The sequence below is a fragment of the Anomalospiza imberbis genome, chromosome 9 (assembly GCF_031753505.1).
Source record: "Anomalospiza imberbis isolate Cuckoo-Finch-1a 21T00152 chromosome 9, ASM3175350v1, whole genome shotgun sequence".
Lineage (NCBI taxonomy): Eukaryota > Metazoa > Chordata > Aves > Passeriformes > Viduidae > Anomalospiza > Anomalospiza imberbis.
In genome coordinates, this window is record NC_089689.1 from 6,856,985 (window position 1) to 6,870,428 (window position 13,444).

General features: G+C 44.5%; 1 protein-coding gene and 2 long non-coding RNA genes across 4 annotated transcripts in view; 2 read left to right on the plus strand and 1 right to left on the minus strand.

Annotated features, from left to right (window-relative positions):
• The first annotated feature begins 314 nt into the window (after window positions 1-314).
• Window positions 315-4,876, plus strand: LOC137479182 (uncharacterized). The gene is made up of 3 exons (XR_011002021.1): window positions 315-1,724; window positions 2,101-2,171; window positions 4,766-4,876. It is a non-coding gene; the product is annotated as an uncharacterized lncRNA (long non-coding RNA).
• HMCN1 (hemicentin 1) overlaps window positions 4,031-13,444 on the minus strand; it is a 167,586-nt gene continuing 158,172 nt past the window's right edge. The window contains exons 103-107 of the mRNA XM_068199489.1: window positions 12,951-13,079; window positions 8,800-9,150; window positions 6,961-7,080; window positions 6,461-6,587; window positions 4,031-5,396 (exon numbers count right to left, since the gene is read on the minus strand). Of these exons, the coding sequence (XP_068055590.1) occupies window positions 5,030-5,396; window positions 6,461-6,587; window positions 6,961-7,080; window positions 8,800-9,150; window positions 12,951-13,079 (1,094 nt within the window). The 3' untranslated portion in view covers window positions 4,031-5,029. The remainder of the gene's footprint in view (window positions 5,397-6,460; window positions 6,588-6,960; window positions 7,081-8,799; window positions 9,151-12,950; window positions 13,080-13,444) is intronic.
• Window positions 6,999-10,903, plus strand: LOC137479183 (uncharacterized). Of its 2 annotated transcripts, none has more exons than XR_011002023.1 (2): window positions 6,999-7,134; window positions 8,425-10,903. It is a non-coding gene; the product is annotated as an uncharacterized lncRNA (long non-coding RNA). The 2 variants fall into 2 exon arrangements; XR_011002022.1 differs by lacking the exon at window positions 6,999-7,134 and adding an exon at window positions 7,686-8,232.

Consider the following 13,444-nt stretch of genomic DNA (forward strand, 5'->3'; position numbering starts at 1 on the left):
CTCTCAGGTGCTCCCTATGAGTGGAGTCCTTGAGACACTTCTTGTGATCGAGCAGGAGGGCAGGACTTGATTTGTGTGACTGCTGTGCAGTAAGCTGTTCAAAGGTGTGGAGGGGAGCTTGTGTCAGTCCTTAGCAATGAGAAGTTATTAATAAGGAAGCCAGCTGCATCTCACTGCATTACAAGACTCACTGCATCACACAGGAGATGTGCAGGGCTTACATACAGTGAAAAATACAGATCTTCTCCTTGCACAGCATTACTTCAGAGCACTTCTTAACCTTTGCTGTGTAATCTGAACAGCCCCTGGTGATGCCCTCATTATTTAGTTATTCATAAATTATAATTTGAATCTGTGTTAGTGCTGAAGTGCACCTTTTTTATCCATATGCCTTTATCTGTAAGCAAGTCTCCTTTGCTTCCCTTTCTAACACTAAACTTATCAAAGCAGAATAATCTGGCACCAGTTGTGCAGTGAAGATTTGAACATTGAACACAGTGATCTGAGAGGTGATTGGAGTTAAGTGTGTCCAGACATGCAAATGTGTTTATAAAAATCTGCAGCCAGCAAGGGATCACGTTTAACCTTATTCAGCAGGCCTGGCTGGATGCACTGCTTGGATGTTGAGATGATTAGAGTAGTGCTGCTGAAGGTGTGATGTCTGAGGATCCATTTAGCTCTGGCCATCAGCTGGCACTTTCTGGTGTTTCCTCGCTCTCCCAGCTCACAGCCAGAGGCCTGTGACTCTCAGTTTGCCCAGGCTTACAAGGGGCAAATGAAGTAATTCACTAAGAGTTTTTGTAGTCCCTGTGGAGTAGCAGCTCTGCATGAATGGGGAACTTCTGCATGTGCCAGAGCTGAAAATGTCTCTGATTTCCCCTCAGGAAACAGCGCTACACTTAAGCCATTCAGACTCTCCAGCATTAATGGAAGTTGGTGAAGAAGGTGCTTTAGGTTTCCTGTTGTGGTACTGAGTGATGGCAATGAGATCCATTTGGTCTTGGGCTGAACCAAAGCTCTCCACTGGATCAGAGGCCAGAAGCCCACAAGGCCAGAGGACCCTTATCTGTCTGCAGGATTCTCCACAGAAACAAAGCACAGCACTGCCCAGCAGCCCTCCGTGCATTTGTACATCCCATATCCTGACAGAGGTAACTGGAAATGTGCCAGGTGTCTCCTCTGCACCCTGGCCGGGGGATCCCACAGCCAGTGCTGTGTGTGCTGCTCCCACTCGTGTGCGACAGCGGGGCAGGCGCTGGGATTCCAGCCTCATAAAATAATCCATGGCTTTCAACTGCTGCACTGTGCCAAGTTTTCATTGGCAGCAGCCTTGGATTTGAGCAGCCAGAACCAGAAATGCCTCTGAAGGCAAAGGGCACCAGAACTCCCCCTTGGAGCCCAGGAGCAGCATCCTGCCTGTAAGTGCCCCACCGATGTGGGCAGTGACGGCTGCGTTACTCAGCATCCGGCTTGGTTTCGCACCCACCGTCTGCATCTGACTTGGGAGTGGACATTTCCCAGTCAGGCACAGCTGCTCTGGTCTTTGCTGAGCATCCATCTCACCTGATGACATGTTTTTCCTTTAGCCAACAGTGCTGTGCATCCAGCACAGGCTCATTACTGTACCCATGCAGTAGCTTTTCACTTCAGCCAGTGTGTGAAGGAAAACAAAGCCCCAGTGCATTTCTGTCTCCAGGGACTGGCAAGCTGGATCCCTACAGAAGGTATGATGGGCATTCCTTACCTGCCTTTGGTTCCTGAACACCTGCCTTTTATGGTGGTCTCTTTTCATATGAGACACTTGATGCTGTGGTGGGGTTGGCATTAGGGCATCAGTCACCTTTAACAGATGCTGGTTGTGAATTTTCCATCCCTTCTGGCCCCAGTCGGCCCTGGTTTCATCCCTGAACTCCTTTTCCTGCCTTACTCCTCTCCTAGACCTTAGATTTGGAAGGAATCAGATGGGGTTTTGCAAAGGGCTGTATTTAACGTGTAGTTTCCTTTAGGCTTTACCAAGAAAGGATTGTTTTTGGGAGGAAGGGTGAGTCTAGTTGTGTTCTGGCAAGGCTGGGGTTTAGTAGATGTTTTCCTGGAATGCAGGCATGGGCTGAGTGCTCTGGACACTGCTGCAGCAAGCAGGTGGCTGGGATCCAAGGTGTGCCCACTGGGAGGTGAGCCTCAGGAGACTTGTGCCCAGCTGCTGGGGTGCCACCAGGTATCACCCTGAAACCACCCCTATGTACAAATTCCTTGCTATGGGAGATACACCCGGTGGAAGATAGCAAAAGAGGATTGGTTTGATCCTGGTAGTGTAATTAATGAATTGTTGCTATGTTTGCACACAGGTGAGGGCCAGGAGTAGAGGCAGGAGCCTGTGGCACAGGACAGTGTTTCAGGCATAAACGGGCCAGAAGAAAACACTGCTCCAGAAAATCCAATAAGCAAGGGGAACAATAGGCTTGTGCAGAAAGAAGGTAAGCATAAGCCTGAGGTAGCAGTGGTGCATTAGCTATTTGTTCAGTAATTGCTCTCCCTAAGTCCTCCCTTTATTTTTTAAGTATTTTTTTTTCTGGTGGTATTGCTCTTAGGAAGCTGTTATTATAGAGTAAGTTGTTTGTGATAGGAGGGCATTTGCAAATAGTTTTGTGGCAAATGATGTGGTGACCATATCAGCCTTGTATGGGATGGTAGTGAATCTTTAACTGTGCAAATATTACTGCAGACTAATAGAAAGGCTTGGACAAAGTGACTGTACAGCCCTGAGACAAAGAAAATTGCATCTAAGGTTTGGGCAGCCATATCCAAAGTGGTAATAAACACTGTAGAATATTTGTTGTATTTAAAATTTGGATTTATGAAAGCAGGATTTTTAACCTTTAGCAAACACCCATGTTCATGTGGGCACATAAACATGTACTAACCTGCCCCTTGCCTCTCAAGTTAGACCAGGAAACCTAATGATAAGCAGCAGCTTTTCAAGCCTGTCAGCAACAGGCCTATGGAGGTAGAGCAGAAGCAGGTACAGCTGCTCTGAGATCTAATTTAACATGCTTGCAACTTTTTTTAATAGCACAGAAATGAAAATTGTAACACAGCTCCAAGATGTCCAAAGAAGAGAAGGCCACGGCACAAGTTCTCCTTCACTCAGCACTTCCCTTCCGAGTCCCTGAGTGAAAATCACCACACTCACAGTGACCCACATCTCTCTGGTCCCTGAGTCCTGGCATCATCTCAGGGTAAGGAACACCTTCCACATGGACAAGCAGCTCCTCCTTGAGCTGGCTCCTGGAAAGACTGGATGAGAAGGCAAACTTGGAGGTGTGGCTGTGATTAAGTGGCTTCCATCTGGTAAGTGACTTACTTCTTTTAGGGTCAGATTGGTCAGAAAGGCTGTCAACTCTGTTGGGGTTTTTTCCCTTCTCACAAAATATGTCAGAGTAGAAATTTTTGTGTTCTGGGAATGGAATTAGATTGCCTTAAAGACATCACTTTCAGTCTGATTCTCATCCTTAAAAGACATTGAGGTAATTACCTATACCTATTATAACTTACTCTCATTTCTCCTTCCCTCATGTCTTTTTCATGGGATTTTTCTTCTTTGAGCTGCTTTTATTTTTCAAGTCAGGTTTCCAAGAAGCAAGCCTGTTCAGTTTGAAGTCTTTAACTCAGATAAATTTGTATAAAGTACAAAGCAATTTTAAGTCATCCTTGCTTTGCAGGGCTACTTCACTTGGTGCACTGGAAAGGGAGGAAAAAACAAGGGGACAACAAGTGGGGATGTCTAAAGTTAATTAATAATATACAAGAATAGAGACAAAATTCTGCTGGGAGATAATTTGTCCCTGTGGCTAAAAATCTACTTTAAAGCTGGTGATAATCTCTTACTACCCCAGAGTGCCAGGAAGAGGGAAAAGAGCTGGAGCTACTCCTTGGTTTGCTGGGCACAGTACCTTCTGCATTACCCTGGCAATTCAGGTAAAAGCTTTAGAAATGGAAAAGAATTTTTTAAAAGATAAAATTCCCAGCAGTCTCAAAGGTGATGGGAACATTTATTTTGATTATTTTCATTGTACTGACATTGTCCTTTTATGCAAACTTAACTGTAAAACACTCTTGAGATACTGCATAGAAAATACACATAGGAAAAACCACATATATACACGTCCATAAAAATAGAATACATCTTGGCAAAATTACTTGTGTACAGTGTATTGACATTATTGAACCAAACTTACATCACCTTTGGAGAAAAGTGTTCCATGTGCGTAAAACCCCAGACCATTTACTGAGCTGGGAGTATGGCAGTGGATATTGGTTTGGGTTAAATAAATGGCTATACCAGAACGGCAGAGTAAAAACAAGTTATAAAATACCTGCTCTATAAAGTACAAGAAGCCATTTTGGTTTTTTCTTCCAAAAAAATAGCAACATCTCTACACTTGCATGGAAACCAAAGGTACCAGTTCCAAATCCTCCTGTAGATTCATTAGCCTACAAACAAACTTTAATGTCATTTGTTTCAGCATTTGTAACCCTTGGGCACAGCGGCATTTGGTGGGTTTGAGCACACAACATAGTACAGCACAGCCCTAATTCTACTGGGTAATTGATAAGGAAAAAATCTAATAGATATAAAATTTAAAACACTTAGCAACCTTTAAAATATGTAGACCACTTGAAATTATGGATTTTCTCCAGTTACTTTCAGTGGAGGCTGCTCCTTGCTTACTGCTTTGACTACATGGATTTCTCTGCTGGTTTTCAGAACATACTGTGGAAAGTGACTATTCCAGTGTAATAAATAAAGCAAGTGGTAACAGGTCCTCAAAGCCATGGATCTTCCTCTTGAATTGGAACAATGGAACTGGAGAGGCAGCCTCTGGGAAGCAGGGGAGGAGAAAAGAGCATAGCACCCTTTGAAGTGCAGTGGTTGCCTGTATGGGGCAGGCACAGAGTCAGGCTGAAGCAGTAGCACCTCCTGGCCCTGGGCAACGAGGTCGAGCTGCGGGCAGGCTGCAGGGGCCGGCGCTCAGTAGGGGAAGGCGGACACGGCGATGTAGATGATGAAGGTGGTGCGGTACTCGACGCTGCCATCGGCGCTGTAGGACAGGGCCCGCACGCCCATGCGGTACGTCCGGGGCTCCCGCAGCGCCCGCGTGGTGAACACCACCCCCTTCCAGTTCTCATCCCTCAGGGCAAACGGCACGGCAGCGTCCTCATCTGCCATCAGGAAGGTGGTCCTGGGGTGCATGACTCGGTCATGAGTGTAGGCCACCAGCCGGATCAGATCCTGCCCCGCAGCGATGCCGAAGGGCAGCGACAGCAGCTTGTACTCCAGGGCGTAGGTGCTCAGGTCACACTCCAGGTCGTTGGCCGGGCAGCTTTTGAGACAGAACCTAGGTAGAAGCAGAAGACTTTAATCCAGGGAGAAGGCACAGTAGCTTAAGTACTGGGATAGGTCTTAGTCGAGAAATTCTTCCCCTGTTTACCCTGCTGCATATTAAAACTTCTCTAGAAGTGCTCATGCATTCTTCATCCACTGTTCCTTTAGAGCTGCAGCCCAGCTTAACATCCCTTTTTGTCTCAACAGGATCATTTCAGAAAGACGTTGGCTACACTGATGTCATTGATTTCTGTAGGGTAAGTTTTAGTAACTGTGCTCTTAAACATTAGAATGGGAAGTCCTAGTTTAAAACATTCTGGGCAGCATTCCTGGTATGTGTCTGCTAGGTCATAAAATATAGAATTTGGAACGAAGGGCAGAATAAAATTTACTTTTATATAATCAAAAGTTAAAACATGAAATCTTTGCTAGTGCAATTTGCCAGTGCTAATGGAGGTCGAAGGACATGACCTCCATGTCAGCATAGATGTCACTGCAGTTGAGTTTGATCCCAAAAGATGGTTTCTGACTATGAAACAAGATATTTTTCTTTGAGGATACTGAAAGATTAAAATAAATCAATATGTTTGTTTTTTTCCCAGAACAGGGAAATAACAAAGCTTAACAGGAACTTAGAATTATTTTCATGACTAAAATAATGTATCTGATGCTTTGAAGCTGATAGGAAGTCAGGCCATTAGAGAGATTCAGATTAGATGTTAGGAAGGAATTATTCCCTGGCAGTTGAGGCAGTGGCACAGGTTGCCCAGAGAAATTGTGGCTGCCCGCATCCCTTGGAAGTGTACAAGGCCAGGCTGGACAGGGTTTGGAACACCCTGAGATAGTGGGAGGTGTCCCTGCCCATGGCAGAGGGTGGAACTGGATGTTCTGTTAAGGTCCCTTCCAACCCAAACCATCCCAGGACCCTCTGACTCTATGATCTCCAATGTCAATGTCTTACCTTTAGCTACTGTGAGCTCTGCTGGTGTTAGGCAAACTTAAATTTTCTTCTTTAACAAGCACATGTTAAGGAGCTGAGCTTGGGGCAGTTGAGAAGGGGCTGAGACTAAAACCTACCCAGAATGTGGCTCTCGCTGGTAGTTGGGTGGACAAGGAGTGTCTATGCACTGGTAGCTTCCTCTCATGTTGAAACACATCTGATTTGATCCACAATTTATGTTCTCTTCAAGACACTCATCAATATCTGGATGGAAAAAACATGCAAGGGATCAACTGCTGGTAGAAGAAATAAAGGGTGAAAATCAAAGTGGGTAAAGGCTGAGCAGAGCTCAGAATATGCCTCTGACCCTAGAGCTTGGAACTCAATGTGTAATGAGAAAGTCACAGGGGAACTGCAGAGAATTAGAAGTTCCAATTGTCTAGTATGCTGATATTTTATGAAACAGTAAAGTACGCTGATATTTTATGAAACAGTAAAATCTTCTGAAACTTGAGCTTTTGAATGCGGACTCTCACACAGCCAATGCAGAGAGGTGGCTTAGCCCTGAGCTGGGCCTGGTTTGTGTCAGGTTTCTTGGCAGACCTCCCCAGAGCACTGCAGGGATGGCTCTCCGTACCTTGGCAGGTTTTGCCGTTGGCCATGAGGCGGTATCCTGCGGGACAGGCACACTGGAAGCTGCCCAGGCTGTTCCTGCACTCGTGCTGACACGTGTCTCTGCTCTCACACTCATCGATGTCTGCAGAGAGAAGCACCAACACCTCAGCATTCCCTGAGCCTGCCATAAACACAGGTACTTTCCCCCATTTATGTACTGCAAGTGTACAGATAGAGCTGGTAGCAGTTGTCTGGATCTCTTTCTGATGGGGTTGAACATCTAAGACTAGAGTGTCCTCTCTCCTTACCTGTGCCATTCTTTGTAACTGCAGGCACTAAAGTCAGCTTTGAGGGGCTCCTCCCCTCGGTGAAGAGCAGCTGTGACAGATCCCAGCTGAGGAGACCAGTCCTGAGACAGAGCTCTGGGAGAAAGGGGGATGTGCCACCTGTGTCCACTGCCAGGGTCAAACAAACACAGTCCCGCCCCCAAAGCAATTTGAGCTGCCTGATAATCAACCAGGTATCAAGCAACATGCTTAGGGAACACCCACACTCCTTATCTCACCGGAGGAAGCTTTGTTACTGAGGGAGTCTTCCTTACAGTCACTCCCTCCTCAGGCAAAACTGTTTCCCTTTTAAACTGACCTTTAAAATCTGGCATCCCTCATGCCAGAGGGATGAATTAGGCTCAGCAGCTGGGAAGACTGTCATTAAATGCTCTTTTCTTCTTTTTTTTTTTTTTACAGAAGTATCACTACCAGACCACATTATGTAAAGTTTTCAGAGCACATCAGCATGATTTAGACACAGATAATTTGTAATTATAATGGCTTTTGAACATCTGCCTAGTTCAGGACAGCAGTAATCTCATACAGAAGTTCAGACTTGCACAGTTAAATCAGTGGAAGGAAGGTCTTTACTTCCCCTCTGTCTGACTGACAGGGGTTGCATTAGATCAAAATGCAGAGAAGAGAAACAGATGTGACTATAAACCTCTGCATTGTTAGCAAATCCTGATGGTTGCCTATTGAAAGGATTTTCTTTAACAAAAGCATCATTTGGGGGTATTTTTCATATTAAACAATAATTTTAAAAGTCATATATTTATTCAATGAAATGAAAGTTTCACTGAATATTAACTAATTCCAACTGGAATCTGGGATGAAGATCCAAATTTGAAACAAGCCCTTCCTTCTCTCAAGAGTTGTATTCCTGGGTCTCTCAATTAAACCCCTATACCATAACAATCCACATGGATGTGATTACTGAAATCTATCTGTAGCTTAAATACAAAGTTTGATGTCTTCTCCATGCTCACTGAATTACATTGCAACCCCTTTTCTTACATAAAATAATAACAGTAATCATAATTTAAAAGCTTCTCTGCCTGTTGCCTGTGTGACAGTGGCTGATGGTCCTGTGGCAGTGCTGGCACTGGCCCCAGTGTGATTGATTCTAAAATGTTTATTCCAAACCTTTCTGACAGATTACTGCTGCCAATGGGAGTCTGACAGAAGCACTGGACCTAGGCTGGGACTGCTGGTCGTTTTTGGAGTGTGAGAAGATTCACCAAGGTGAGCTACCATGACCAGGAGAAAGAGAATAACAGAGGGAAATTCTTTGCAAACAGGTAATAAGCAGCACAATTAAAACAAAAGGTTATAAGACAGGTTTGAGAACATTTTAGCTACAATGTGAGCCAAGACAGCAGAGACCAGAACATGCAGAACCCTCTGAATATTGACCAGGGTAATAGAAAACACAACCCCAGCACCACAATCCCTCAGCCCCTGGTATATATCACACAGTAACCTAAGAATAAGGCCCAAAACAGAGTTGCATAGATAGGACTGACATTTACCTACACATCTGGCATTTCTTGCCTCATAGCCTTCAGGACAATTTTCTCTAAGGTTCCTTCTAGTCCTGGAGAAAGGTATTCTGCTGTTCCTATACTCTGAGAAGGAGCTGTAGAGATTTGAGGAGTGCCTGTAATAGTGCTGCAGTTGCTGGTTGTCTCTCCCAGGGGAGAACTGAGCATTGTTATAGCTACTGTAATAGGCACCCGAATTTGGCACCCTCTCCAATCCGGCGCAAGATTTCCCATCACCCAGTAACTGCTGCCCAGGTAGACAGAAACACTTGAAGCTGCCGGGGGTGTTGGTGCAGTGAAGTGCACAGGGTTTAGGCACTTGTTCACATTCATTAATGTCTGCTCATGTGACATGATCCAGAGCCCCAAACCATGTGGAAAGGAGAGAAAACAAACAAACAACAACACGTAACTATACGTATATATACACACAGATACTTATCTCAGTCTCAGGAACAAGCTGAAGACACAAAAGCAAGATTTGGAGGCAGTAGAACATGGAGAACACTAGGCCAAGCAGGCAGGATCCACTGTCCTGGACTGTAAGAGACCTTCATTCTCCCACAGGCTGATGTGACTGTGCTCACCAGGACAGGAGCCCTGCTGAAGCCTTCTTTCAGCCTCAGCTGCTCAATACTCTTAGTAATTGGGGTTTTTTCCTTAAGTGCTCCGCAGGTGAATGGAAGAAGCTGCTGCTCCCTTCTTTAAAAGACAACGCTTAACACAGAGCATTCCAGAGAAGTCCAGTGCTAGAAATTCCTTACACCCCCCACTAAGGGAAGCACAACAGGCTGTGATGTGGTTACTGTGCCTCGTGTTGGGCGAATCATAGAATGCTCTGGGTTGGAGGGAGCTTACAGCTCAGCCACTCCCACTCCTGCCATGGGCAGGGACACCTTCCACTGTCCCAGGTTGTTTCAAACCCTGCTCAGCCTGGCCTTGGACACTTCCAGGGATGGGGCACTGGGCTCAAGAACATGTTTCACAGCTGCAGGGGCAAGAGGTCAGGTACGTTCTAACTTTTGATGCTGTTATTGGTTATGACAGGTTGGAGACTCAAAAGAACATAGTAATTCACGTTTGGGCAATTAAAAAATATAATTATTTTTGCTTTCCTAAGCAATGTCTTGTTCTTTTTAGTTGTTTAAATTGCAGTCCAAAGTTATTTAGACCAGCAGCAAATATCCATCCTTAAATCAAAACTGAGTGCTGAACATTCAAAGTATGGTAAAGGCTTTGAGGGTGCAACATGCCGAGTGCCCTTCCCTCCAAGAAATTATAAGTGCTCTTAGGACTGCAGGACCTTCTCCCACGGTCTCTGACACTACCAGAATGAAATTTTCTATAGTTTTTATCAAGTTGCTTCAGGCTCAGCTGGAAATTTGACACATACTGTATTTCTTTTCAAGCTTAGTATTTCACCAGAAAAACACAAAAGTCTATTAATTCCAAACAACTCTGCAATGACCAGAAATAAAAAATCTGCTATTGACATACATCACAACATATCAATAATTGACATAAATATTCTCCAACTAGAAATTAAAGATTATTTTAATGGCAACTCAATAATAGTTTAATTATTCCATAGTAGTGTGTATTCTTTCAATTACTACTGTAAAAATGCCATTAAGCTAGTGTTCTGAGAGTTTCATTTGCATCCCCTATGAAGAGAAGCTTTTGGGCACAGCTTGTAACTCCCCAGGCAACAAATTCAAGAAAACAGTATTTAAAAATCAATACTGTCAGAAATATAGTATAACATTAGGCTACGTTTTTATGAAGTGGTAAATATTTGATACATTTAAGGTTTTAAACAATTTAGGGGGATATTAATAATTAAATTAATTAAGAGTTGGAAATCCAGAAGTAGTAATTGCAGAGTGTTACAATATTTTCCAGCAGTTATTTGGGAAACACACAACTGAAACTTCACATATTCGTGGAATTATCCTTAGGGTAGAATTTTCAGGTGTTACAAACAAGAATTTCGCTTTTAAGTATGACAACAACTGATCTGAATTTTAAGTGTATTAATCTCAGTATGTGCTTAAGCTGAAAAATGTATTATTCATATACATGTAAAAGAAAACAAACTCAATTATCTCCTTAGCATTCAAGTACTGGCTTTTACATTCTATACCTGCCTAAAATAAATTAGCACTGATGTCTTTATGACAACCAGTGTCCTTGGAACAAGTTGTGGATCAGCAACAGAAGATTTTCATAGAAATTATGAAAGACAATAGGTGAAAATTTGAGAATTTCTTTTGCAAGAGCAGTCAGTGCAATACAAGCAGAACTGACTGCAGGGAGTCACCAGCATTGGTTCCAGAGCTGCCCCTGTGAGAAGAGGCTACTGAGGCATGGGAACCATCATATTTACAAGAACAAGGTAAAATTACTTTGAAATTGAAATAGCTACATTTTCAGGCTGTCTCTAATTTGCAAAACGGTACCTAATTTTATATTCTAGATAGCCTTGCATGTGTAATCTGCATTACAGCAGTTTTTGGCAAAGCCCTTCTACCCTTGTGGAAAGGAGAGAAAACAACACAGCTCCCAGAAATGCTGTGATTCAGGTAAATGGGCAGACACAGCTCTGTGGGGGTCACAAAGGAATATCTTACCCCTGTCCAACAAACATAAAAGGGAATTGTGACACAAAGGGCTTTACCCAGGGTAAAAATAGCACAGGCAGGAACAAAATTCACTTCTTGTGTTTCAGTCTGAGCCCTGCTTAGTTTCCAACTCCTCCCTGTGCTCACTGTCAACAATGACAAGAAAAACGGGATTAACAAAATGAATACTTTAGATGAATCTAAATTTTAAATATATTTTTAGGAACGTAAAAATTCAAAGGGTAAAAATACTATAAGGAGGGAGATTTCACTGGCACTTGGTCAGAAGGCAGCTTTAAGGCTGCTGGTGCTTTATGAAAACCTACAGTCCTAGACTTTACCTGGCTTTTCCTGTCAGAAGTTTAAATGGCTTAAATATAAGTTAAAAGCCTGGGATTGGTTTTATTTCAGTACAGAGGCAGATGGCAAAAGTAATACTATATCTTGGTCTACAGCCAAACACTTCTTAGTGCAATTTAATCTCTTTAAAAAATCCCAAACATTCCTGGCTTTTGACAGTCCAAAATCTTAGGTTCTTAAAAAAAAATAAAATAAGAAAAAACTATTTATCTTGAAGAAGTCATCAGGGAGGAATGTTTTTCTGACATACGTAACAGCAACTGAAACCAACCTCACTTGGTGTCACATACACTCCGAAATCCTCATTATCATGGTAGGTCAGCTCTTACATTTTAAATATTTGACATAAATGCAGTAAAGGTGATTCTAAATGATCCATCTGCCTTCCTGAAGTCTCTTAAATGCCAGGGGAAGTGCTTATCCACTTGCCCTGGCCCCACACATTAAACTCTCCTGCTCCCCACGTTAGAGCTCCAGAGCCTCCTGTGAGATGGGAGAAAACCCTGCGTGGCTTTATGCCAAGATGGCACCGGGAGTGACTGCATGGCTGGCATTCCTGTGAGTGCCAGGGATCCTATTCCTTCCCTGCTGGGAGCCACCCATGCCAGGAGGGGAGCACTGAGGGAGAAATGCAGAGCAGGGCCCTGTGCTCTGCCTGCTGGGGAACAGCCCTGGCAGTCCTGCTGGGAGGATAGGTGCACTTGGGATGTTCAGGAGCCAAACTCAGTTCTGGGTCTGTCAGGCCTCTTGCAGCTCCTTGGTGTGTGCTCCCTAGGGGAGCCCCCATGACTCCCTGTGTGACTGCCTTCAGGGGTGAGCCAGGGCAGGCCAGGGCACAGCCAGCACATCAACAAACCTCACCTGGTTTTTATAACTGAAGCCTCCTGTGGAGTGGTTATTTGCCACATCCATCCACCAGTGCTCTGAGACCCTCTTATACTTTGTTTTAAAAGTACAGCCCCAACCATTTGTAGTTTGGGACCACTTAACTCTGTTTGTTTAGAATGGAACACTTTGTTTTAGATGGCCAATTTGGAAATGCAGAGCCAACTCGTCCCTACAGCATGGTCTTCCACAGGGACAGCACTGCTGGTGCGTTGCAGCAGAAAGGCAGGCAAAAGCAGAGCAGAGGTGTGAGAAGAGTGAGCGGCAGCTTACCCACGCAGGGCCTGGCCGTGCCCTGGGAGCGGAATCCTCGTGGGCACACGCAGCGGTAGCTGCCGCGGGTGTTCTCACACAGCTGGTTGTAGCGGCACTGGTGCGACCCCGACCGGCACTCGTCAACATCTGCAGCACACAGCAAGGGAACAGTCACAGCTCTGCAACATCCGTACTGCGGGAGAGCTGGGGCTAAACCATCCCTGCCAGTGTCCGAGGATGGGGCTTGGAGCAACCTGGGGTGGTGGATGGTGTCCTTGCCCATGACAAAGGGTAGAAAGACGTGATTTTTAAGGTCCCTTCCAGCCCAAATCATCCCATGATTCCACTGGAACAAAAGCTTTGGTACCACCTACAACATCAGCTGTGTTTAAAACCCTCCCTGATAAGCAGCAGGGACCTGTGATCTTGATTGAGAGCTCCTGAGCCAAAGTCTTAAGAAATCATGCACACACAGAGCAAAACATTTCAGTCAATGAGTAACTGAGAGAAAT